The sequence below is a fragment of the Apodemus sylvaticus genome, chromosome 10 (assembly GCF_947179515.1).
Source record: "Apodemus sylvaticus chromosome 10, mApoSyl1.1, whole genome shotgun sequence".
Lineage (NCBI taxonomy): Eukaryota > Metazoa > Chordata > Mammalia > Rodentia > Muridae > Apodemus > Apodemus sylvaticus.
In genome coordinates, this window is record NC_067481.1 from 96,915,963 (window position 1) to 96,937,811 (window position 21,849).

The 21,849-nt window shown below is 49.4% G+C and overlaps 2 protein-coding genes, 1 long non-coding RNA gene and 1 other non-coding gene across 12 annotated transcripts in view; 1 reads left to right on the plus strand and 3 right to left on the minus strand.

The window, feature by feature from the left end:
* Positions 1–2,756, minus strand: part of Pkd1 (polycystin 1, transient receptor potential channel interacting) — a 46,436-nt gene extending 43,680 nt beyond the window's left edge. For all 3 annotated transcript variants that reach the window (XM_052195034.1, XM_052195033.1, XM_052195032.1), the window contains exon 1: positions 2,343–2,756. In XM_052195034.1, coding sequence (XP_052050994.1) covers positions 2,343–2,557 — 215 coding nt within the window. In that variant the 5' untranslated portion in view covers positions 2,558–2,756. The remainder of the gene's footprint in view (positions 1–2,342) is intronic.
* Positions 2,757–16,339: 13,583 nt separating this feature from the next.
* Rab26 (RAB26, member RAS oncogene family) lies at positions 16,340–20,900 on the plus strand. Of its 7 annotated transcripts, none has more exons than XM_052197149.1 (9): positions 16,340–16,692; positions 17,752–17,862; positions 19,167–19,256; positions 19,331–19,397; positions 19,515–19,567; positions 19,827–19,892; positions 19,979–20,035; positions 20,125–20,211; positions 20,294–20,900. In XM_052197149.1, the coding sequence occupies exons 1-9, from the start codon at positions 16,495–16,497 to the stop codon at positions 20,348–20,350; spliced, it is 786 nt and encodes a 261-aa protein (XP_052053109.1). In that variant the 5' UTR covers positions 16,340–16,494; the 3' UTR covers positions 20,351–20,900. The 7 variants fall into 7 exon arrangements, with proteins under 7 accessions (XP_052053109.1, XP_052053108.1, XP_052053111.1 ...); XM_052197148.1 differs by having other exon boundaries at positions 20,135–20,211; XM_052197151.1 differs by having other exon boundaries at positions 20,164–20,211.
* A 358-nt stretch (positions 20,901–21,258) lies between these two features.
* LOC127694210 (uncharacterized) lies at positions 21,259–21,844 on the minus strand. Its single transcript, XR_007979807.1, has 2 exons — positions 21,612–21,844; positions 21,259–21,411 (listed from the first exon to the last, which is right to left on the minus strand). It is a non-coding gene; the product is annotated as an uncharacterized LOC127694210 (long non-coding RNA).
* Positions 21,495–21,572, minus strand: LOC127695678 (small nucleolar RNA SNORD60). The gene has a single exon (XR_007980048.1). It is a non-coding gene; the product is annotated as a small nucleolar RNA SNORD60 (small nucleolar RNA).
* Positions 21,845–21,849: the final 5 nt, after the last annotated feature.

Below are 21,849 nucleotides of genomic sequence, written 5' to 3' on the forward strand. Positions count from 1 at the left end.
TCAAGGCCAGTCTGTACTACCTGTCTACCTGTCTCAAAAAATATAGAAACAAACAAACAAAACCACCACAAACAGCTGGGCATGGTAACAAGCACCCTCAGTCCCAGCACTTGACAGGCAGAAGCAATCAGATCTCTGAGTTTGAGGTCAGCTTTATAAAAATGTACACAGTTAATATCCACTAGACCTAAGGAAGCATTTTCTATTTTAGATGAGTTTTCAGTGTTATAATAGACAAAAAAAAAAAATAAAATAAGATGCTGGTCTTTGGCTCAAAATATAAAATAGGAATGACAGGCAGGCAGGGTGAGGCTCATTACTCCATTCTGTGCACCTGTCACAGAAGCAAGGCTTTAAATGACCCACAGTAAAGCTCACCATCAGTCAAGTGGCAGCACCCTTCCAGTAATGTCACCTTTCTTAAGCAGCAGCATTGTTTTAAGCCAAGAAACGCTAGGAAGCTATGCTCTTTCTCAGAAGGCCAGCTGTCCTGCTACCAGACAGACTCACACACATACAGAGGGGTCTGATGATCAGAAAGAAGGCAATGTCCCTTGGGCACCTAAACACTGGCCTAAAGGTTGCTGTCTGTATCCTTGGTCCTCAGAGAAAATCACCTATCAGATCTCCAGTAGTCTACAGGGTGGACAACCTACTGGACACAAACTGGCCTTGAGAAGCAACAGGGGGAACTCAATACCTGTCCAAGGCCTCAGCTTCCTATCAGCTGGTTCTCACAGCTCGTTAAGTCTCTTAGAAGCAGTGTTGGAAGCAGAAAGAAAAATGTGGACTCTTTACCCATCTGTCCACACATAAGGTCTTTCTGATGTCTCTTCACGCAATGTGAGGGGTTAATTATCTTGAGAACCCTATGAACTCAGGCTGGGCCAGGCTATCAGCTCTCAGAAAACCCCTTGGATCAAAACCCAGGGCAACAGCCCAAGCCCACTCCTGAGCAGAGAGACCACAGACTTGTAGGCTCTCATCTTTCATTTCCTAGACAGCACCCAGGAGGCTAGCAGAAGATGAAAGAACCATCAGGAGCTAGACCTGATCCCACAGATACCAGGTAGCAGAGATAAAGAAGTACCCCTCATTCTGAGGCAATTCTGTGGATACTACTAGACAGCAAAAGGGGATCCATCTCCAGAGACAGCTGCACCACAACTGCTACAGTGGAGCACAATGATAGGCTGGGTGAACCCAAATCTCAGCTCCTTACTAAGGTGGAGTCACCAAGCCCATTATAAAACCCAGTGAAAGGGCCCATTTCTACTTTAACAAGTTCCTGAGGGGATTCCAGCAGGAACTGCTGGGGCTGAAGTGCCCAGGAAGTCTAAGAGATTGAATCAGCAGGTCCTGAGACAAATATCTGCAATCTTGTCTTCTTCAACATTTTTGATCCAACCCTAGTTGCCAGCACTGCAAAACCTCCAAGCCAAGGATACCTTAAAAAGGCATCACATCTCCGAGCCTGTTTCCTCACCTGTAAAACAGAGGTCTGGCTCTACCACCCTCCAGAGAATTGGACTAAGAATTAGGTGTAATAATCTGTAAAAAGAAACTAGTTAAGCCTGGTTCAAGATGACCTCTCAGTGAGATTTGCCTGTTACTTAAGCCCGGTTCAAGATGATCTCTCAGTGAGACTTGCCCGTTACTTTCAGAGTCAAAACTGACGAAGTCTCAAATGTCTTAACCCTTCCTGGCAATCCGTCCCCGTCCCCAAGTACCTGAGGCCCACACCCATCACACCTTCTACTCCATAACACTTCTCCAGTAGTCACTATGTGTGGCCAAGTTCACAGGCCGCTGGACCCACCTCTTGTCCCTTAAGCACAGACAATTCTTACACATCCATAAAATTCTTGTCGAGGATCCTCCCCTAGAGGCCAGCTCTGAGCCCCAACAGAAATCTCTAACCCCAGGATGCATCTCAATTAGTCTCTAATTAACGTTTATTCAGCAACCTCCTACCACGCCCCACGCTCTGTTGCAGCTCCTGTTTGAGGAGCCCCGCAGCGTAAAACGTCAGTCTTCATAGGAACTGGGATTTTTGGCTACTCTTCTGGGTCACGCCGGCTGAGGTCCAAGGTTTTCCTTATTTAGTCGGGCCGACATCCCTGCTGGAGCCTCGCCCTGGGAGCGGCCAGGCCCCGCTGCGCCTTGCGGCCCGAGCTCAGGACCGCGCCCACGCTCTGCGGCCGACAGCCCGGCAATGCTCCAGAAGGGCTCTATCTACCTCAGCCCTGCTCCCGCCGGACCCAGTCATGATGCTCCAGCCAGGCCACCCGCCGCCATGGCAACCGCCTGCCCGCCTGCACTGCCTCGGCGCAGCTACTCACAGCGCGGTGGCGTCAGCCGGGATGCGCAGACTCGGCCCTAGCGTCTGCAGCCAGCGGCCGGAGCAATTGACGCGGCAGGCAGCGTCGGGCGCCGGGCCGCAAAAGCAGGGGACCGGGCAAGGCCCGCAGCCGCGCCCAGGGTCTCCGGCCAGCGCTCCGAGCCACAGGCCCAGGCCTAGGGCCAGCGCCAGGCGAGCGGGCGCGCCGGGCGGCATCGTCAGCGCAGCCCGCGCATGGCCCCGGTTCCCCGAGGCCCCTTGCGCCGGCAGCCGCAGTTCAGGAGGGGCCCGCGGACCTCATGGTGCGGGCCGGGGCTGGATGCCGCGGCGGCCGTGGCCGGTCTGCGGTGCGACAGCTGCTCAGTGCTCTGGGGCAGGCCGCACCTCAGGGCCTTGGCCGCTTGCTCGCGCATTCGCGCTGCACTGCAGACCCAGCGCCAGCTCCTCCTCCTTCCCCCCAACCCCCGGCGCGGGGCGGGGCGCGCCCACAGGCCCCGCCCCTGCGCTTCCAAGTTGGCCGTAGGTGGGACTGAATGAAGAGAAGGCCTTCACAGGCTCCGCCCTCTCCACTGCAGATCCTGAAGGGCGCCCGTAGAGACTCCGCCCAATAAGCGAGAGCCTTGCTGGGCGGGGTCTCACGGGAGGGGAGTCCTCCAGAGGCCCCGCCCTCTGCTCAGCTGGGCCAGCGACAGACCCGGCTTGAAAGTGGAGGAAGCTCCGCCCCTTCTGCTGCGGAGTTTCGAGCCGGCTCAGCAGGCTACGGTTTGAGCTGCTGCCCGCTTAGGCTCTGTACCCTACCCACTATGGCTGGAGGGCTTGGGGCTATTCACCCCGCTTTTCCGAGCTCCCCCTTGAGGTCCTCTGACTGTTGAGGCCTCCTCGGAGTCAGTAGGTTTCTTCGCTCCCAGCCTTCTGCAATCAACAGTCACAACATTGAAAATCCTAATAGGTGTAGAAGAGAGGGTTCAGCGGTGGGCGGTGGTGGCACAAGACTTTAGTCCCAGTACTCGGGTGGCAGAGGCAGGTGGGTCTCTGAGTTCGAGCCCAGCTTGATTTACAGAGTGAGTTCCAGGAGAAACCCTGTCGAGGTTGGGGGCGGTTAGCGGATAAAGGAGTTTGCCATGCCTAATCACCTGAGTTCTATCCCGAAATCCACGTAAAGATAAACTTACACAAAGTTGTCCTCTGCCCGCTACACCCTGGCATAGCACGCGCCCTTCACTAATAATAAATTAAACAAACAAAAAAACCCTGCGGCCTAGAGTTTCGGGGTGCCAGCTGTGCGAGCTTCCATTCCGCAAGTCTTCTCAGCCCCTGGAGAGTACCGCTGACCTGAGTCAATAAGTACTGGCGTCGTCATACATGGACCTCTGCCAAAGGATGCTGCAGAGGCTCGGAAGTGATGCATGAGATTGCGCTCACCTCGAGTGGGTGAAGCTCAGCGCGGCGTCCTCCACCCCTACGCGCAGCCCACCTTGCTGCTGCCGAAGTGCTGGGGAGAAGCTGTACCGCCCACCCACGAGCAGCTCCAGCTCAGGCTTTAGATTCCAGGTACTGCAAATCCTTGTGCGCAGGAGCTAAAGACAAAATGAAAATGAAAAAAGACTCCAAACACAGTACTGGGGAATAATCCTTGAAAGCATGTTTAGACGCCCGAGTACCAAAAACTACATGTTCTGTGTTTCTATTTACAGGAAATATTCAAAAGAGGAAAATCAAAAAAATTTAAAAAAAAAGTCCACAAAGACAGGAAACTGATGAGTGCTTTAAGGCTGGAGGGAAGAGGTGAGGGTTTCTTTGGAGCCAACAAGCATGTTTGTTCCGTAATTAGATCAAGTGATTGAACAGCCTTATTAACTATATTAAAACGGGCAGCATGGTAGCGTGCATTTCTCAGGCCAGTACTCCAGAAAGAAAGTTTCCCAGGCTGGGCTTAAATATTGGTTTTTTTAAAAGATTTATTTATTGTTATATGAAAGTACACTGTTGCCGGGCAGTGGTGGAGCACGCCTTTAATCCCAGCACTTGGGAGGCAGAGGCAGGTGGATTGCTGACTGAGTTCAGCCTGGTCTACAGAGTGAGTTTCAGGTCAGCCAGGGCTACACAGAGAGACTCTGTCTCGAAAAACCAGAAAGAAAGAAAGAAAGAAAGAAAGAAAGAAAGAAAGAAAGAAAGAAAGAAAGAAAGAAAGAAAGAAAGAAAGAAAGAAAGAAAGAAAGAAAGAAAGAACACTGTTGCTGTCTTCAGACACACCAGGAGAAGGGAGAGGGCCTCAGATCTCATTGCAAATGGTTGTGAGCCACCATGTGGTTGCTGGGATTTGAACTCAGGACTTTCAGAAGAGTAGTCAATGCTCTTAACCGCTGGGCCATCTCTCCACCCCCTGGGCTTAAATATTCTTAAAAAGAATACTAGATATCATGCTTGGTGAATTGTATCTCAATTTTTTGCTTGTATGTGCATGCATGTGTGTGTTCATGCATGCAGTTGTGGACAAGGTCTCACTAGGTAGCTCTAGCTGGCCTGGAACTCAGATATGAACCTGCCGTTGCCTCCAGATTAAAGGCATGCTCACCCCCCATCTAACTCATTTGGGGGTTTTGTTTTGTTTTGTTTTAAGGATTTATTTTATGTACATGAGTACACTGTGGCTGTCTTCAGACACACCAGAAGAGGGCATCAGATCCCATTGCAGATGGTTGTGAGCTACCATGTGGTGGCTGGGAATTGAACTCAGAACCTCTGGAAGAGCAGTCAGTGCTCTTAACCACGGAGCCATCTTGCCAGCCCGTTTTGTTTTGTTTTGTTTTGATGTGTTTTTCTCACACTATAGCTCAAGTTCAGCCTCAAATTTAGGACAGTTCCTGCCTCAGCCTCCTGAATGTTGGGATTACAGGTATAAGCCATCATATCTGGTTAATATTTATGTTTTACAGATAAGGCAAGTTTTGTTTTGTTTTTTAATTTTTAGACAATTTTTCACCATGTAGCCCTGCCTGGTCCCTATATAGACCAGGCTGGCCTTGAACTCACAGAAACCCACCTCCCTCTGCCTCTATAGTGCTGGAACTGAAGGTGTGCATCACCCCACCCAGCAATTTTTTTTAATTTTTAAAAATATTTTTATGGGGCTGGAGAGATGGCTCAGCGGTTAAGAGCACTGACTGTTCTTCCAAAGGACCTGAGTTCAAATCCCAGCAACTACATGGTGGCTCACAACCATCTGTAAATGAGATCTGGTGTCCTCTCCTGGAGTGTCTGAAGACAGCTACAGTGTACTTACATATAATAAATAAATAAATAAATCTCTCTCTCTCTCTTTTTTTTTTTTTTTTTTTTTTTTTTTTTTTTTTTTTTTGGTTTTTGGAGACAGGGTTTCTCCGTGTAGCCCAAACTGTCCTGGAACTCACTCTGTAGACCAGGCTGGCCTCGAACTCAGAAATCCGCCTGCCTCTGCCTCCCAGAGTGCTGGGATTACAGGCGTGCGCCACCACCACCCGGCTAAATAAATAAATCTTTAAAAAAATATTTTTTATTGGACTGGAGAGATGGCCCAGCAGTTAAGAACACTGACTGCTCTTCCAGAGGTCCTGAGTTCAATTCCCAGCAGCCACATGGTGGCTCACCACCATCTGTAATGGGATCGGATGCCTTCTTCTGGTGTGTCTGAAGACAGCTACAATGTACTCAAATAAATAAAATAAATTCATTAATCTTTTAAAAAAATTTTATTGTTGTGTAATGGTAGCACATGCCTTTAATCCCAGCACTTGGAAAGCAGAGGCAGGCAGACCTCTGTGAGTTTAAGGCCATCCTGGCTACACAAGGAAACCCTGTCTTGAAAAACAACAACAAAATATAGATAAATCGATATAGGTAGATGGTTAGATAGATAGATAGATAGATAGATAGATAGATAGATAGAAAAATTATCTTATAGGGCTAGGCATAGTGATGGCACACTCTGTAATCCCAACACTGGTGAGAAGGAAAGATCTCTGTGAGTTCAAAGCAAGCGTGGTCAGCATAGCTAACTCCTGGCCAGTCAAGGCTATATAGTGAGAACTTGTCTCAAGAAATATTTTTTTTTACCTGGGTTCAATTCCCAGCCAATGCACTTCTATGGTTTTTATTTAAAAAATTCTTTTAGCCAGGCGGTTTTTATTTAAAAAATTCTTTTAGCCAGGCGGTGGTGGCGCACGCCTGTAATCCCAGCACTCTGGGAGGCAGAGGCAGGCGGATTTATGAGTTCGAGGCCAGCCTGGTCTACAAAGTGAGTTCCAGGACAGCCAGGGCTATACAGAGAAACCCTGTCTCAAAAAAACCAAATCCAAAATAAATAAATAAATAAATAAATGATAAAAATTCTTTTATGAAACCACCAAAATGAAACAAAGCAAGGAAACAAACAAACAAACAAAAAGCAAAAGAAAAACAAAAAGTTTTTTTAATTCTATGTGTGTGCATGTGTATACATGAGCAAGTGTGTGGTGTATGCCATTAATCCCAGTCCTTGGGAGGCAGGCAGATGGATTTCTGAAGGAAGGAAGGAAGAAAGGAAGGAAGGAAGGAAGAGAAAGCTACAAACTAGTAAAGAGTTGTATAGATGGAGAACATTCCAGAAACAATTTGAAAACCCTGGCCATGAGGACCCCAGGGAGAAGGGAGAAATGACACATATCTACCAGCCGTCTACTGTAGGCAGAGCAATTGTCTCAAGTTTGTCAGAAACCCAGAAGGATGACAGGGTTCTCCAAGGTCATCCTGGCCCTGGCCCGTACCATGTCACCTGTGCATAGCTAAAGGAAAGGTGTCAGGGGGTGACCTTTACAGAAGGCATTTTGAAAGGAAGACTTGGCAGGAAGCCACAGGCCAGCAGATCTACAGCATGTAGGGACTGTAAACACAGTCTGTGGTCAGCTGTCCCAAAAAGCCTTGCTGTGCGGGGAAGAGGAACAACAAAGAACAGAGCAAAATAAGTCTTTCTCTTCATATGGGAAAGGGTTTACAGATCACGGGAAGCATGCCAGCAGAGAGGCGGGACAGCAAAGCAGAGACATCTTGGGAGATGGAAGGAAAGTGCTCATATCACCCACTTCTTCACCCTCTCCTTCATTGCTGTAGTCTACTGAACTTCAACAGCTTTACCAACTGAGACTATCGTTGCTCCTTTACAAAATGAGATTTCTGAAGAAACAGAGAAGCCAAGAAATGTTCCAGGCCACACAGCAGGTGAATAGCAGACTTAGGATCATATTCAAAGTCCAGGTTTTTCTTCAGACAGATGACAGATTTTTTTTGTTTTAGGATTCAAAGCATAGAAAGATACACCCACAAGAAAACAGCGAGGCAGAGTGGTACACACCTTTAATCCCAGCACTCCAGACAGAGACAGGCAGATCTCAAGGCTAGCCTACTCTAAGCAGTGAGTTCTGGGCCAGCCAACACTACATAATGAGAACCTGTCTCATAAGGAAAACAGACTAATCAGCTCTACATTTAAAAAAATCTATTTATTTTTTATTACATTCATGTGTGTGTGTGTGTGTGTGTGCACACGCGCGCGTGCGTCCCACATGTGTGTAAGTACCAGAAGATGGTGTAGGATTCCCTGGAGCTGGAGTTACACCTGACATGAGTGTAGAAAACTGAATCGGATCTTCTGGGCAGACAGCCCATTAGCTGCTGAGCCATCGCTGCAGCTGTAGTGAGAATTTCGGTTTCTATAAAAACCCAATTATGGGGGCAGGGCTAGAGAGTTGGCTCAGCCATTAAGAACACCGTCTATTCTTCCTGAGTTCAATTCCCAGCAACCACATGGGGGCTCACAACCATCTATACTGAGATCTAATGCCCTCTTTTGGTGTGCAGGTGTACATGCAGATAGGGCACTCATACATAAATAAATATATCTTAAAAAAAAAAAAACCCGGGCAGAGGTGGCACACGCCTTTAATCCCAGCACTCTGGGAGGCAGAGGCAGGCAGATTTCTTAGTTCAAGGCCAGCCTGGTCTACAGAGTGAGTTCCAGGACAGCCAAGGCTATACAAAGAAACCCTGTCTCAAAAAATCCAAAAACAAAACAAAAAACAAAAAACAAAATCTCCCAAACAATTTAATTATTTTTTTATGCAGACACTTTTAGTTTTGTTCTATATACATACAAGATTTCTCTGTGTAGCCCTGGCTATCCTAGAACTAGCTCTGTAGACAAGGCTGGTCTTGAACTCAGATCCACCTGCCTCTGTCTGCAAAGTGCTGGGATTAAAGACAGAGTATACTGTGTACACCCAGATTCTATTATTTATTACTACTACTATTACTGTTATTATTGGGTTTTTGAGCTGAGTTTCCCTATGTAGCCCTGGAACATTCTCTGTAGACCACTGGGGCCTTAAACTCAGAGATCAGCCTGCCTCTGCCTCCCAAGACTAGGATTAAAGGCGTGAACAGCTGCCTCTGGTTATTATTTTTTTAAAGCAGAGGTTCACTTTACAGCTCAGTCTGTACCAGTTCTCTGTCAGTCTCCAGGGCACTTGGATTACAGCTGGGTGCCACTATACCCAAAATATAGGCTTTCTTAAAAATATATAAATACTCTAGGAGGCAAAGGCAGGCGGATTTCTGAGTTCGAGGCCAGCCTGGTCTACAGAGTGAGTTCCAGGACAGCCAAGGCTACACAGAGAAACCCTGTCTCAAAAAAACCAAATCCAAAAAACCAAATATATATATATATAGATATATATCAGTAACTAATAATATAAAGAAATTAGAAAGGGAAAAAAATAAACAAGAAAATCCGATCAGTTCAGGAAAATACTCAAACCAGAAAAAGGAAGGAAGGAAGGAAGAGAAAGATCAAATCAGTATGTCCATCAAAACACACAAAATACATGGCTGGATAAGATGTTTCAGAGGTTAAAGCACTGGCTCTTTTTCAGAGGACCCATAGAGTGACTCACCACGGTCTGTAACTCCAGTTTCAGGAGATCCAACACTCGCTTCTGGCCTTTGTGGTACATACCTGGTACATGGACACAAATGCTAGCAAAACATACATAAACATAAATTGAACACACACACACACACACACACACACACACACGAACAACGAGAAAACATGAACAAGGATCACAGTATTCATGCCATACAAGAAAATGGACCAGCCCTCAGAAGGCAGAAATAGACAAATCTTAGAATTCAAGGCCAGGCTGGTCTGCAGAGCAAGTTCTGGAACAGTCAGAGCTACAGAGAGAAACTTTATCTTGAAAAACCAAAACTGAAACTAAAAAAAAATAAGTAAATAAATTAAAAATAAAGAAAAGGGTGTTAAATGGTCAGGGCAATCTATGTGAATGTATAACGGACCTATTAAGTATATTCTAGAATGCAGGTATTCCACAAGGTCAGAAGAAATACTTAGGTAACAGCGAGGCAGCAGGTAACACCCCCTTCAGCACACAGAGCAAGGCCTGGTGCAATAGCGCCCCTAGAGGTTCTTTTGTGTTCTTTACTCCTGGCCATGGAGGCGACAGATATACCAGTGAGGCTCTCCAAGGCCACCCTAAACCATGGACTCCCACCTGAGAAGGGAGCCTAAGAGTTCTCTACAGAAGGTCTTGGGACAAAGCTATACATCCCAATACCAAGTGGCAATGAGGAACAGGTATGTTTTTGTCTTGGCTGATGTATACTCGTGATAGTTTCATGGATGTACAAATATAAAAATACTGAAACTTTTCTGTTGCCTGCCTTTTCCTGGGGATTCTATTTCTACACCTTAGATAGGGAGGGTAATAATACCAGACCGAGACAGGATTCCCCCCCATGTCTCCAAGCTTAGCTTGGTGGGATCAATGCATGTAACTGGGATTACTAATAGACCATGGGCAACTTACAGGCAACTGTGCCCCTGTGTGAAAGAGTAAGAGTCTTTTCTCTCAGGAGATGAGGGACTGTGTGTCTTGTGGAAGCTCCCCCCAGCGCCTCTCAGGAGGAAATGGTAAAGGGACCCAATCTTGTGAGGGTCTCATGACAGTAACCACAGCTGCTTTGATTTCAAGATTGTGATGTCGTCGTTAAGAGCACTGACTGCTCTTCCAGAGGTCCTGAGTTCAACTCCCAGCAACCACACAATGGCTCACAACCATCTGTAATGGGATCTGATGCCCTCTTCCGGTGTGCCTGAAGGCAGCTACAATGTGTATATGTGTGTGTGTGTGTGTGTGTGTGTACATGTATGTATGTAAAATAAATAAATCTTTAAAAAAACAAAAAGATTGTGATGGCCAAGTTATGCCCAGATGAGAAAGTTTCATATTATTAAACTGTATGCTCTCTGTGTGTGCATATGTATGGTGTGTGATGTGTGCATGTGTGATGTGTGCATGTATGCATGTGTGCACGTGCATACGCCTCTGCTGCTTGTACCTTCCCAGCACCACCACCTCCTTTTTTTCCCTCTGAAACAGGGTCTCACTAGGTCCTGGAACTCACTAGGATGATCTTGAACTCGCCCACCTCTGCCTCTGCCTCCTGAGTGCTGGGATTAAACATATGTGCCACTACTGCCCAGCTTGTCTATTTATTTATTTATTTATTTATTTATTTATTTATTTATTTATTTATTTATATTGTAGTGTGTTGGTGTTTTTGTTTTGTTTTGTTTTGTTTTTATGGTTTTTTGAGACAGGGTTTCTCTGTGTAGCCCTGGCTGTCCTGGAACTCACTGTGTAGACCAGGCTGGCCTCGAACTCAGAAATCTGCCTGCCTCTGCCTCCCAAGTGCTGGAATTAGTATATGGGTGTTTTACCTGCATGTATGGAACTGTATCACATGCATGCAGTGCCCACAGAACCCAGAAGAGGGCAGTGAATCCTCTGGAAAAGCAACTACAAACCCCTGTAAACTGCTGGCAATGGAACCCAGGTTCCTTGCAAGGGCAGCAAGTGTTCCTAACCATGGAGTCATCTCTCCTGTCCTAGCCTAGCTTTTGAGACAGTCTCTCATTGATTCTGGAGCTTAATGTTTCAGCCAGACTAGATTACCACCGAGTCCCTGGAATCCCCCATCTCCATTTATCAGCTCCAGGTTACAGCTGACATAGTGCCAAGCCAGCCCCGCCCCCTTTAATTTGGGTGCTGGAAATCAGAACTCAGGTCTGTGAGCTCCCTAAGCTTGCACATTGCCCTTAGGCCATCTCCCTGGCTCTTCAACTTGAACACTTTAAACATATGCAGTTCTTGGATATTATATTACCTACATACCCATAAAACTATTTTTTTTTTTGACAAAACCAAGCAACATAGCTCTTGTATCAAAAAACACTTCCCAGGGTTGGGGATTTGGCTCAGTGGTAGAGTGCTTAGGCCCTGGGTTCAGTCCCCAGCTCAGGAAAAAGCAAACAAACAAACAAACAAAAAACAAGGCAACTGGCACAAAAAGCACCTCCCATCCCCCCTGCAAAGAAAAAAAGAAAGAAAGAAGACATCATGCTCAGAGAAGCCAGTTATTGTCGGCTCTAGGGATTATGTGGTAAAGCAAAGAACTATTTGATCAGTTTGTAATAATGCCTTTATCTCCTATGTTGTTCGAGAGTGTGGATCCACTAGACCCCACTCAGGCCCCTCTGTTGACAAGAGGGTCCCACTCAGGAGCTGAGAGCCAGCACTGCTGAGAACTGGTCCCTGACTCCATGGGAATGCAGACTAGGAACCATGGCCCCCAAGAACAGAGAATGGGACTTTAGTTTCAGTGCTTGGGATAGAATCCCGTCGTGCTAAAAGAAGCTCTGCTTCCACCCCACCCCAGTCCTGTGGTTGTGGCTGTGCACAAGTTCACTCCAGTGTGGTGAGCACCTCATAAGCCACTGTGGTCTTAACCTCCAACAGAACTACTCCCTGCTTGGGCCCCATACAGATGATGCTTCTTCAGGCAAAGGTGACCACTCACCTGTTATTACCAGCCAGCAGGACAGTAGGGATAGCAAGTTAGGGCCACCAAGATAACTAGACACCTGGGTATATCTTTTCAGGAGAAAAATATATTTGGAATATATTTGCACCTTTTACATCTGGGTGCCAGAGTCAATATATCTCTGACATCATCTCTTTTCTAGGGTGACTCAGTGTTCTCTCTTTCTCTCTCTCCCTCTCTCCTACAATTCAGAGCTGTTGCAGTTCTTCTGACGTTTCCATGGCAACTTTCACAAGGATTTCATAGAACATAAGGTGTTTGAGCTGGAAGGGCCCTTGGAGAGCAACTCCTCCTCCACATTTTACGGAACAGGAAATAGGCCCAGAGACGATGCCTAGATACTCAGGGTCGCACAGCAAGAAAGGGACCTCTGCCTTCTGGCATTTAGATAACAGGCGGCTGAGTTCCGCAGGGCTGACTCCTCAGGAGGTGCTCTGAGAACACATGCTTTGGGGGCTCTGCCTCTGTTTGCTAAAGGACCCCTGCGACCCAGTCTTCCTTTCTGCTGCTCAATCACAGACCTTTCCCTTTGGTGCCAAAGAGGAAAAGAGCAGGCAGCACAAGGGTTTGTCTTCAGAAAGCTCCCAGATATGGGTATCGAAGTTTCTGGAGAAACACTGGAGAGCATCCAGGGTGCAGGAAGTAGGGACAGGAGGAGTGACGGGAAGCAGAACCTGCAAGGTCAAGGAGATGGGCTCTCATTCTTGCCTGTTCTCCGGCATAGGCCAGACCATGGGCTTGGGGGTATAGCTAGAAGCCGAGGGGGAATGAGAGAGACAGGCTATATTAGGGCAGCTCCTGGGAAGACCAATTAGATGTCTGCAGGAGTTGAGGGCCATGAGAGACCAAGGGCAAGGGTTCAACCAGACCTGGGTGGCTCCACTCATTCGGAGACACGGACGTGTGCTGCACGTCTTTTTCTTTGCATTCCAAGGCTGAAGGAATTTTTCAGCTACGATTTTCAGGGGGCATGCAGCCAATTCAGGGACTGGTCCCTACCAGCTGTGCTCTTCTTCCCAAGTCTGAAGATCTCCGAGTTTGGAGGACTCCAAGCCAGACTAAGGCCGTCACATCTTGCTTACCCTGTCTTGCTCAGCTGGCTCCTTCCCTCAAGTTTGCTCTGAGTCACAATAACTTATTTATTGCCATGTAACAATCATCTCCCTCATACTCAGGAAGCCATGGTTTTAAAAGGCTCGTCTCTAGAGGAACATGGCGGCCTGGTAGAATCCCAGCCCTTGGAAGGCTTGAGGCCGGAAGACTGTGAGCTTGAGGCCAGTCTGGTCTACATAGTGAAACCCTGTTGTATACGGACGGCATCATCCCCTGGGCTCCTGTGTCCATCAGAGACTCTGCTTACTCAGTCAATTACTCCCCATTGGCTGCCTGGGTGTTCTCTAATCATGGTACCCAGATTCTGAAAACCACCATCTCAGGTTGTGAGAACCTGGGATCACATCTGCTGTATTGCAGCCCAGGTTCAAGGGGAGGAGACACAGATCTGCCCTATCACCAGGAAAAATGCCAACATCCTTGCCATATTTTTTGTTTGTTTTCTTTTTTTTTTAAGATTTATTTATTCATTATATGTAAGTACACTGTAGTTGTCTTCAGACACTCCAGAAGAGGGCATCAGATCTCATTATGGATGGTTGTGAGCCACCATGTGGTTGCTGGGATTTGAACTCAGGACCTTCAGAAGAGCAGTCAGTGCTCTTAACCGCTGTTTTTGTTTGTTTTCAAGACAGGGTTTCTTTGGATAGCCTTGGCTGTTCTAGACCAGACTGGCCTCTGCTTCCCAAGTGCTGGGATTAAAGGTATGCACTACCATCTCCCAGCTGCCATTTTCTTTTGTTTTTTTTTTATATAAGATTTATTTATTTATTATGTGTACGTACACTGTAGTTGTCTTCAGACACTCCAGAAGAAGGCATCAGATCTCTTGTTACAGATGGTTATGAGTCACCATGTGGTTGCTGGGATTTGAACTCATGGCCTTCAGAAGAGCAGTCAGTGCTCTTAACCACTGAGCCATCTCTCCAGCCCCACCTGACTCTTTCAATTTTAATTAATTATTACTTTTGAGACAGGGTCTCACTATGTGGCAGGCCTGGAACTTGCTATGTAGACCAGGCTCACCTTTAACGCACAGAGATCTGCCTGCCTATGCTTCACGAGTAGAAGGATTAACGGCCATACCCATCTGAGAGCCGTGTCTCTAGCGTATGTTTCCTTCGCCAATTTAGTAGCTGCTTATTGAGGCCAGGGGCTGGCTGCCGGGAGACGGCGATGACCAAGACAAGCTGCTTCCTGTGCTCAGAAAAGCTTCCGTTCCAGAGTGAGAAATGGATGGGAGCAGAGGAGCCTTGAGAAGCAGTGATCAAAGATGAGCAGAAGCGTGGGGAAGAGAGGAGGGAGAGAGAGAGAGAGAGAGAGAGAGAGAGAGAGAGAGAGAGAGAGAGACGGCCCCGGAGGTTTCTCAGGAGAAAGCAGACCTGGATTTTATGTAAATGTTCCTTCCTCCTTTTAAAGGCAAGTCTGTCTCCTCTGCTGTTGCAGGCTCCCCTCCTCTGCTGCCCTCCCACTTTCCTGGCTTGCCCGTTCCTTCTCTCCTCCTAGGTGCCTGCACTGTTTCCAGCGCTCCCATCCTGAATCCCCCTCCTTGCAGCCGCTGCCCCAGACCATCCAAACTTGAACTCTGTGTGTATTCCCCCGTCCTGGACAGATTCTAGGCAGCAGCAGGAAGGAGGCTGTAGGATCTACTTCCTAGGGCAACAGGCACAGGCTGTTGAGGTTAACAGCAGAGAACCTTGAGGTTGTTGGCCTTGTGAGGACAGGATACTGGCGTCTCAGGGAATGCAAAAGTGAGATCCCAGTAGCCCCACTCTAGGTCAGGACATAGAGATCTGGAGATTGACCTGAAAGAGATAGGAGGAGGCTCTGCGCCACCGAGGTAGGGAGTTCTTCGTGCTCTGCTCGGTGCCAACTGAGAAAGTTCAGGAGGCTGCCAAGGGACCCAGAGTTTTGGTGACAACAATCACATCTTGGAGAACAGTTAAGCCATTCCAGAGGAACACCAAGAAAACACCACGTCTCAAAGGCACCACACTCTGGCATTCTCTGTCCTCACCTCTGACCACTGAAGTTTCGTTCTCCTGACTGGAGTCTTAGGTGAGAGGGCTTTGGACAGAACTCCTCCAGTCAGCATAGGCGAGGCAGCAGGATCAGATCCAGGAGGAGGAGGACATACCAGGTCCTGGACCAATTTGGGGTCTAGAGAATCAACACCGACCTCTTTTGGATGAAAGCCTCGGATGGAAAGACCACAGCCAGCCAGTTCTGGGGAAGGGACCTTCAATCTGCTAGGCTGTCAGGGCAGAGGTCTTGCAATGATTATCTCAGAAGGCCTGATGCTGGCTGCCTGTGATAACACTTCCTTTCTCACTTCAGATACCTGTGCTCTCAACCCAGGTGGCAAAATATGCGAGGAAGAACATCGTGCCCATTGTGCCTCTCTGATCAGCTGAGCAGAATGCTCCGGCATAGCAGGGATTGTTTGTGACACATGAGTGTCGGAGCTTCCTGAATTTTCTTGCCCTGGAGGGAATAGCATGGAGGACAAGTAGTCAGGTGGCTGGTATCTTTGATGAAAAAAAAACCCTGATTCTCAGGCTGCCTATCTATGCAAGCCATCTACCCCAGCATCCTCATCTCAGAACACATCGGAGTCCCAGGTCCATGGACCGGTCTATTGAGCTAGGTTACTGAGCTGGGACATTAATGACTGAGGCAAGGAACAGTACCCCGAGAGGACACAGGATCCCAGTGCTTCACTAGACAGCATAGTGCACTGGGGCAGGCTCCTGGGATGCACACCTAAGGCCTTCTTGGGACCTCTTGATCCCGCCCCTGGAGCCACGGGCTTATTTGCATGGCTCCGCCTCAGAGCGACCATTGGCAGCGGTGGCGGGAGGCCGGGCCTGAGTGGCTGCGCCGACTGTGGGGACGCGGGGGCGGGGCAGGCACTGAGTGCTGGAGATGCTGCTGCCGCCGCCGCTGTCGCTGCTGCTGCTGCTGCTGCTGCTGCGGGACGGGTTCGGGTCCGAGTCGGTCTTGGCGGGCACGGGGCGTGGGACAACGCGGGACACGGTGGTGGCAGCAGGAGCACACTGAGAACCATGTCCAGGAAGAAGACCCCCAAGAGCAAGGCGGGGAGTGTGCCGGCTACCTCTACGCTGCCCGCCGCCGCCAACGGGCCACGTCTGGCACATCCCAGGACTGCCCGCCCTGGCCCAGAGGCACCGCCCAACGGGCCCCCGCAGTCCGGTCGGCCCTCACTTGGTGGTACTGGAGACTTCTACGACGTTGCTTTCAAGGTGAGCCAGGCACCTCCCCGCCATGGGAATGCAGCAGGTGGATCCTAGACTGTCGCTGGGGAAGAGTGCAGGGCCGTGCGGACCCTCCGCTCTGAACTGGCACCACGGCACCTTGCCGCTGGCACGGCAGTACCTTACATTGTCGCGCGACCCTACATGTGTGCAGGAGCGCGCGCGTACACTCACACTCACACTCACACACACACACAACTATTAGACTTGGGTCTGGGGTATGCAACAGCTGGCAGGGCCCCACCCCACTCCACCTACTGTGAGGCCAAGCAAGGGGTCCTGAAAGATCAGAATTCCGAAGCTGTCCCTTGGGACCGATGGCCCCTACCAGTGCTCCCGTCTGTCTCATCACTTCCCATCCATATGCTGCCTTCCCTCACCCCCAGGGGCTGTAAGTCTCCTTTTTCTGGGAGAGAGGAGAAAGAGGCCAACCCAGACCAGACCAAAACTGAAGCCTAAGCGAACTGACCTCCAAAGGCAGGGCCATGTTCCCAGGCTCTGGGGTCTGGAACACTGGCCTCAGGGATCACGGGGGAGGGAGAGACTTCACTGGTCTGCCCCTCAGGCCCACAGATCATCCCTAGGCCTTCTTCACTTCAAAAGCTGATGGCACACCTCTCCTGAGCCTCCCTGCTGAGATTTGTGCCTTTGCTGGAATTCGAAGAAGTCCCCTCAGGTCTCTTAGGAGCTTCCAGATGCCCTCCATGGCCCTGCTCCCCACATGCCCCAAATGCTGCCCTCCCAGATCGAGCATGTTGTCTGTGGAGGAGGGGTAGGTGAGACCCTGGATGGGGACAGCTGCCCTCAGTCCCTCTTGACTGAGGCTGCATTTTGTTGGTGAGAGTGGACTATTGGGGGCAGAGAAGCTGGGCATCCATGCTATTGGGGACCATGCTGCTGTGTTTCCGCAGGCTGTGCTGAACAGACAGGCCTGGAACACTCCTCTCCTGCCCCTCCCCCACCGCTCAAGGTGGACTAGAAGCATCTCTAGGTGGGCAAGGCCCTCAGCTCCAAGCCTGAATCCTCTGACCCTCCTGCCCGTTCTAGGTCATGCTGGTGGGGGATTCCGGTGTGGGGAAGACCTGCCTGCTTGTGCGTTTCAAGGATGGGGCTTTCCTGGCTGGTACCTTCATCTCCACCGTGGGCATCGACTTCCGGGTGAGAGTGGAGGATGATGTCTTGAGCTCTGGCTGGGTCCAGCTGTGCTATGGTTCCTACACACAATCCTCCCAGTATCCTTGGCCAGCTGCCTCCCAACACCTGAGGGTCCCGGGGTCCTAACATCTGAGGTAGTACCTGCATTCAGCTGAAGCAGAGTTTTCTCACCAGGGTTGTCGCTGTGCTGAGCTATATCTGTGCTCCAGGAGAGAGAGAGAGAGAGAGAGAGAGAGAGAGAGAGGCCTGTTCCCTCAGGAGGTCCCTGCCTCTACATATGGAGACCTCCTTAGAATCCCAGGCAGGGTCCTGGGATCTCTAACACTAAAGCCCATCCCCTCCCCCAACCCTGCCCAGTCTGAATCTCATGTGCTGAGGTGCTGGTGTGTTCTTGGCAAGTCCCAAATTTGCGTTTTTTCTCACCCTTTAATTAGACCCAGTTAGCAGGAGGTTGGGAGGAAGGCCCATTTCTGGAGACAGGAGAAAGGGCTCCCTCCAGTGGGAACTTCTTTAGGACTGTAGGTCTCCTCAAACCCTCTAGGTACTAAGAGTCTAGGGTGAAGTAAAGGCTGAGGTGGGGGGGGGGGAAGAGCAGGAGAGGCATGGGACCTGGGGCTTGCCCTCCTCCCTTGGTTTGCACCCCTACTCAGGGTGCAGGAAAGGCAGAGAGAACATCCTCCCTTGCCAGGCAGACGGCTGAGCCTGGCACTGATTCCCTGGAAGCACTGATGAATAGCGGGAGAGAGCTCTGGGGAAAGGGAGAGCTGGGCTTGGCCTCTCACAGCCCCAGCCTCTAGCCAACCCTTCTTTGGGGTGACAAGTGGGTGGCACTCCAGTCTGGCATCTACTCTTCAAAGGGTCCAATCTGGAAAACCTACAGACAGCAAATTCACTAATGTCACCTATTCAGCAACAGTAGATCTGGGCTCTGTGTGCATAGTAGAGTCAGACAAGCATTAGTCCCTCCCCCACCCCCTGGGAAATGGGTGTCCCAGTGACCGAGGTGGGGAGGGATTAAATTGGCTTCTCCAGGCAGGGTGTAGTTCTCAATGTTCCTTGTAGCTCAAGCTGAAGGTGCTCCTAAGCTAAGAACTGTACTAATAGTGCTATGCTTTTGGCAAGTAGGAACTGTGTATGACCTGGTGGCACTGCTAGGAGCCTCTGATTTTAAGCAGAAATGTGGCCTTAAGTTCTCAGAGCAGAAAGAGACCCAGGAGGTGCTGTAGGAATGGGAAGAGGTGGGGTGTCCTCAAGCCGCCACTCACTGGTTAGTTCATCCACGGCTTAATAAGCCTCCCCTCCTTCAGCCAGAGGATGGCAGGCGTTCTTACTGGTGCTGGCTGCTTCTGTTTCAGAATAAAGTTCTGGATGTGGATGGCATGAAGGTGAAGCTGCAGGTGAGGTTACAGGAGTGTGGGGCTGGAGACACCAGGGAGAGGTTGGGCAGTATGACCAGTGCCTGTCGCCACAGATCTGGGACACAGCTGGTCAGGAGCGGTTCCGAAGTGTCACCCACGCCTACTACCGCGATGCTCACGGTAAGCCCATAGACATGGGGTCTGGCTATCCCCCACATAGTCTGGGATATCTAGGGCAGGGGGCATGTAGGCACACTACAGATGGCGGTGAGGGTCCTCATTACTTTCTGTACCCAGCACTGCTGCTGCTCTACGACATCACCAACAAAGATTCCTTCGACAACATCCAGGTCAGTGGCCTTGGTAGGGGAATGAACCAAGACTGTCTAAATGGCATCAGGACCCCCAGACTCCTGCTACTTAATAGGAACCTGATGAACCCCTCTCTCATGGTTGCCAGGTTATTTGCTAACTCAATGGGCCTGGGTGACTCCTGCCTCCATTAGCAGGACCACCTGGAATAAGGGCTTCTAGAAAAGCCACTCCATCAGGTGTGGCACAAGAGGCCAAGGACCAGCCCTGAGACTGGCCCCAGCTTTCCCTATACAGGCCTGGTTGACAGAGATCCAGGAATATGCCCAGCAGGACGTGGTGCTCATGCTGCTGGGGAACAAGGTGGGCATCTGGGCCTGTCCTCTCCAGCCTGGTCCCACAGGACGTGCCATGGACTGGCATTAACGAAATTCCTGTGCCCGGGCTAGGTTGACTCAACTCAAGAACGTGTGGTAAAGAGGGAAGATGGGGAGAAATTAGCCAAGGTGAGTCAAATCAGGGAGGGTGAAGAGGGAGCTCTTGAGATTCTGACACTTGGGCTGCCCCCATGTGCCCAGCACCCAGCTGGCAGTAGCTATTTGCAGGAGTATGGGCTACCTTTCATGGAGACCAGCGCAAAGACTGGCCTCAACGTGGACTTAGCTTTTACAGCCATAGCAAAGTAAGTCCTGGTAATGAACACTACCCTCCCGTTCTAGAAGTGGGCTACCTTGTGCTATTTTATATTATATCTATATCTTCAGGGAGCTGAAACAAAGATCAGTCAAGGCTCCCAGCGAGCCCCGCTTCAGGCTGCATGACTATGTGAAGAGGGAAGGGCAAGGGGTCTCCTGCTGTCGACTCTGAACCTGGACTCTCAGTTCCACACTGGAAGAAGCAGCTCTGCCTTTGAAAGTTGTCTGGGAGCCTACAGACTCAACCTCAGAGGATGGATGCCTTAATGTCTTCCAAGACACCAGAGGCTAACGTCCTACCCCTTTGTCCCAGTGGCCACTAGAAATGGTTTTGAAGCATACGAACCGTGCCGTGGCATATTGCTGCCCTCTTATGGGCACTCCCAGCAATTTAGACGGCACCACACAGCACCCCTATGAAAAGCCATGCTATATTAACACACTGCTCCTTCAGGACTCCACCTGGGACTCAAAGCTATGTCCATCATCCATGTCCATTTGTTGGGCTGCTTCCAACTCACTGCGAGGCTCTGATACAAATTACCACAGGAATATAAGGATGCTAGAACCCAGTCACCACTTGGCCCAGTCCTTTCCACCTTGTACTATAGCCACCAAACCATAAATGCCCAGTGGGAAAAAAATGTGTCCTCAAAGATCCTATTAATAAAGGCGTTTCTGGAGTTTGTGTCATCTGTGGAAAACCACCTTCTAGGGAAAAAAGAATGGCCTAGTTGGGGTAAAGGCATTTTCCAGCAAGTTGGCTGGAGTACTCGCCCCAGAACTCACCTGGGGAATACTAACTTACACACGTGCAGCTACCCCCATCAAAATTCCCACAGGAATGCTTTACTTTCAAGATTAGGGTGCCTCACAACCTATTCCTGAAGTAGTACTGGCTCATAAGCTCACCCTAGGCTAGAATGATAAACAGAAGGGCTCAGTCGAACTCCTTTGCAGACTGCCTGAAGACAAACCAGGGTCTTGCGGTATTGTGCTAACAGCACACGAAATAACGACGTTTGAAACCACGGTAAGGTTGCACTTTCACTTTATTGCTAAGAAACTGAGATACACAGCTTTATTGCTAACAAACAGATGCCCATCTTACCAGACAACACTCCTACTCGTTGGGTTTCTAGATGCAGCTAGTTTACGGTCAAGGTCTGCAGCCGACTCGGGATACTCTGGAAAAAAAGATCAAACGACATAAATCTTCACTTTAGGTAACTTTTTACTCAAAACCAATCCAACTAATGACGTCGCACCCAAGCCTCAGTCTTAAAATGTAATCAAACTGCGCATGCAGTTTTCATACGAGGTGTCAGAAATTAATTCATCATAGGCTTGGGGCTGCAAAGGGAAGCCAGGCCCGACTCGTTCTTACCTGCCAATAGGGAGTCAGAAGATGAATGGGAAAGGATTAAACCCTTAGGACTAAAGTACTTCAACTCTGGAGGAAGGTGGACCTGCATGCAAGTTGAGAGGACCTTTGAGTTCCCGCGACCACTACTCACGAAACGGTCTTTACAAAACGAGCACAAAAGAAGACGCACACACTCACTCCCCAAAAGAACGGCTCCTCGCGAGGCTGAAGAGTTTATAGCACTGCCCCTTATGTGATT

Coding starts and splice junctions, on each gene's coding strand:
- Rab26 (XM_052197146.1), top strand. CDS start 16,495: ATGTCCAGGAAGAAGACCCCCAAGAGCAAGGCGGGGAGTGTGCCGGCT. Junction 19,568..19,826: donor ATTCCTTCGACAACATCCAG/GTCAGTGGCCTT, acceptor TTCCCTATACAG/GCCTGGTTGACAGAGATCCA. Junction 20,212..20,293: donor GCTTTTACAGCCATAGCAAA/GTAAGTCCTGGT, acceptor CTATATCTTCAG/GGAGCTGAAACAAAGATCAG.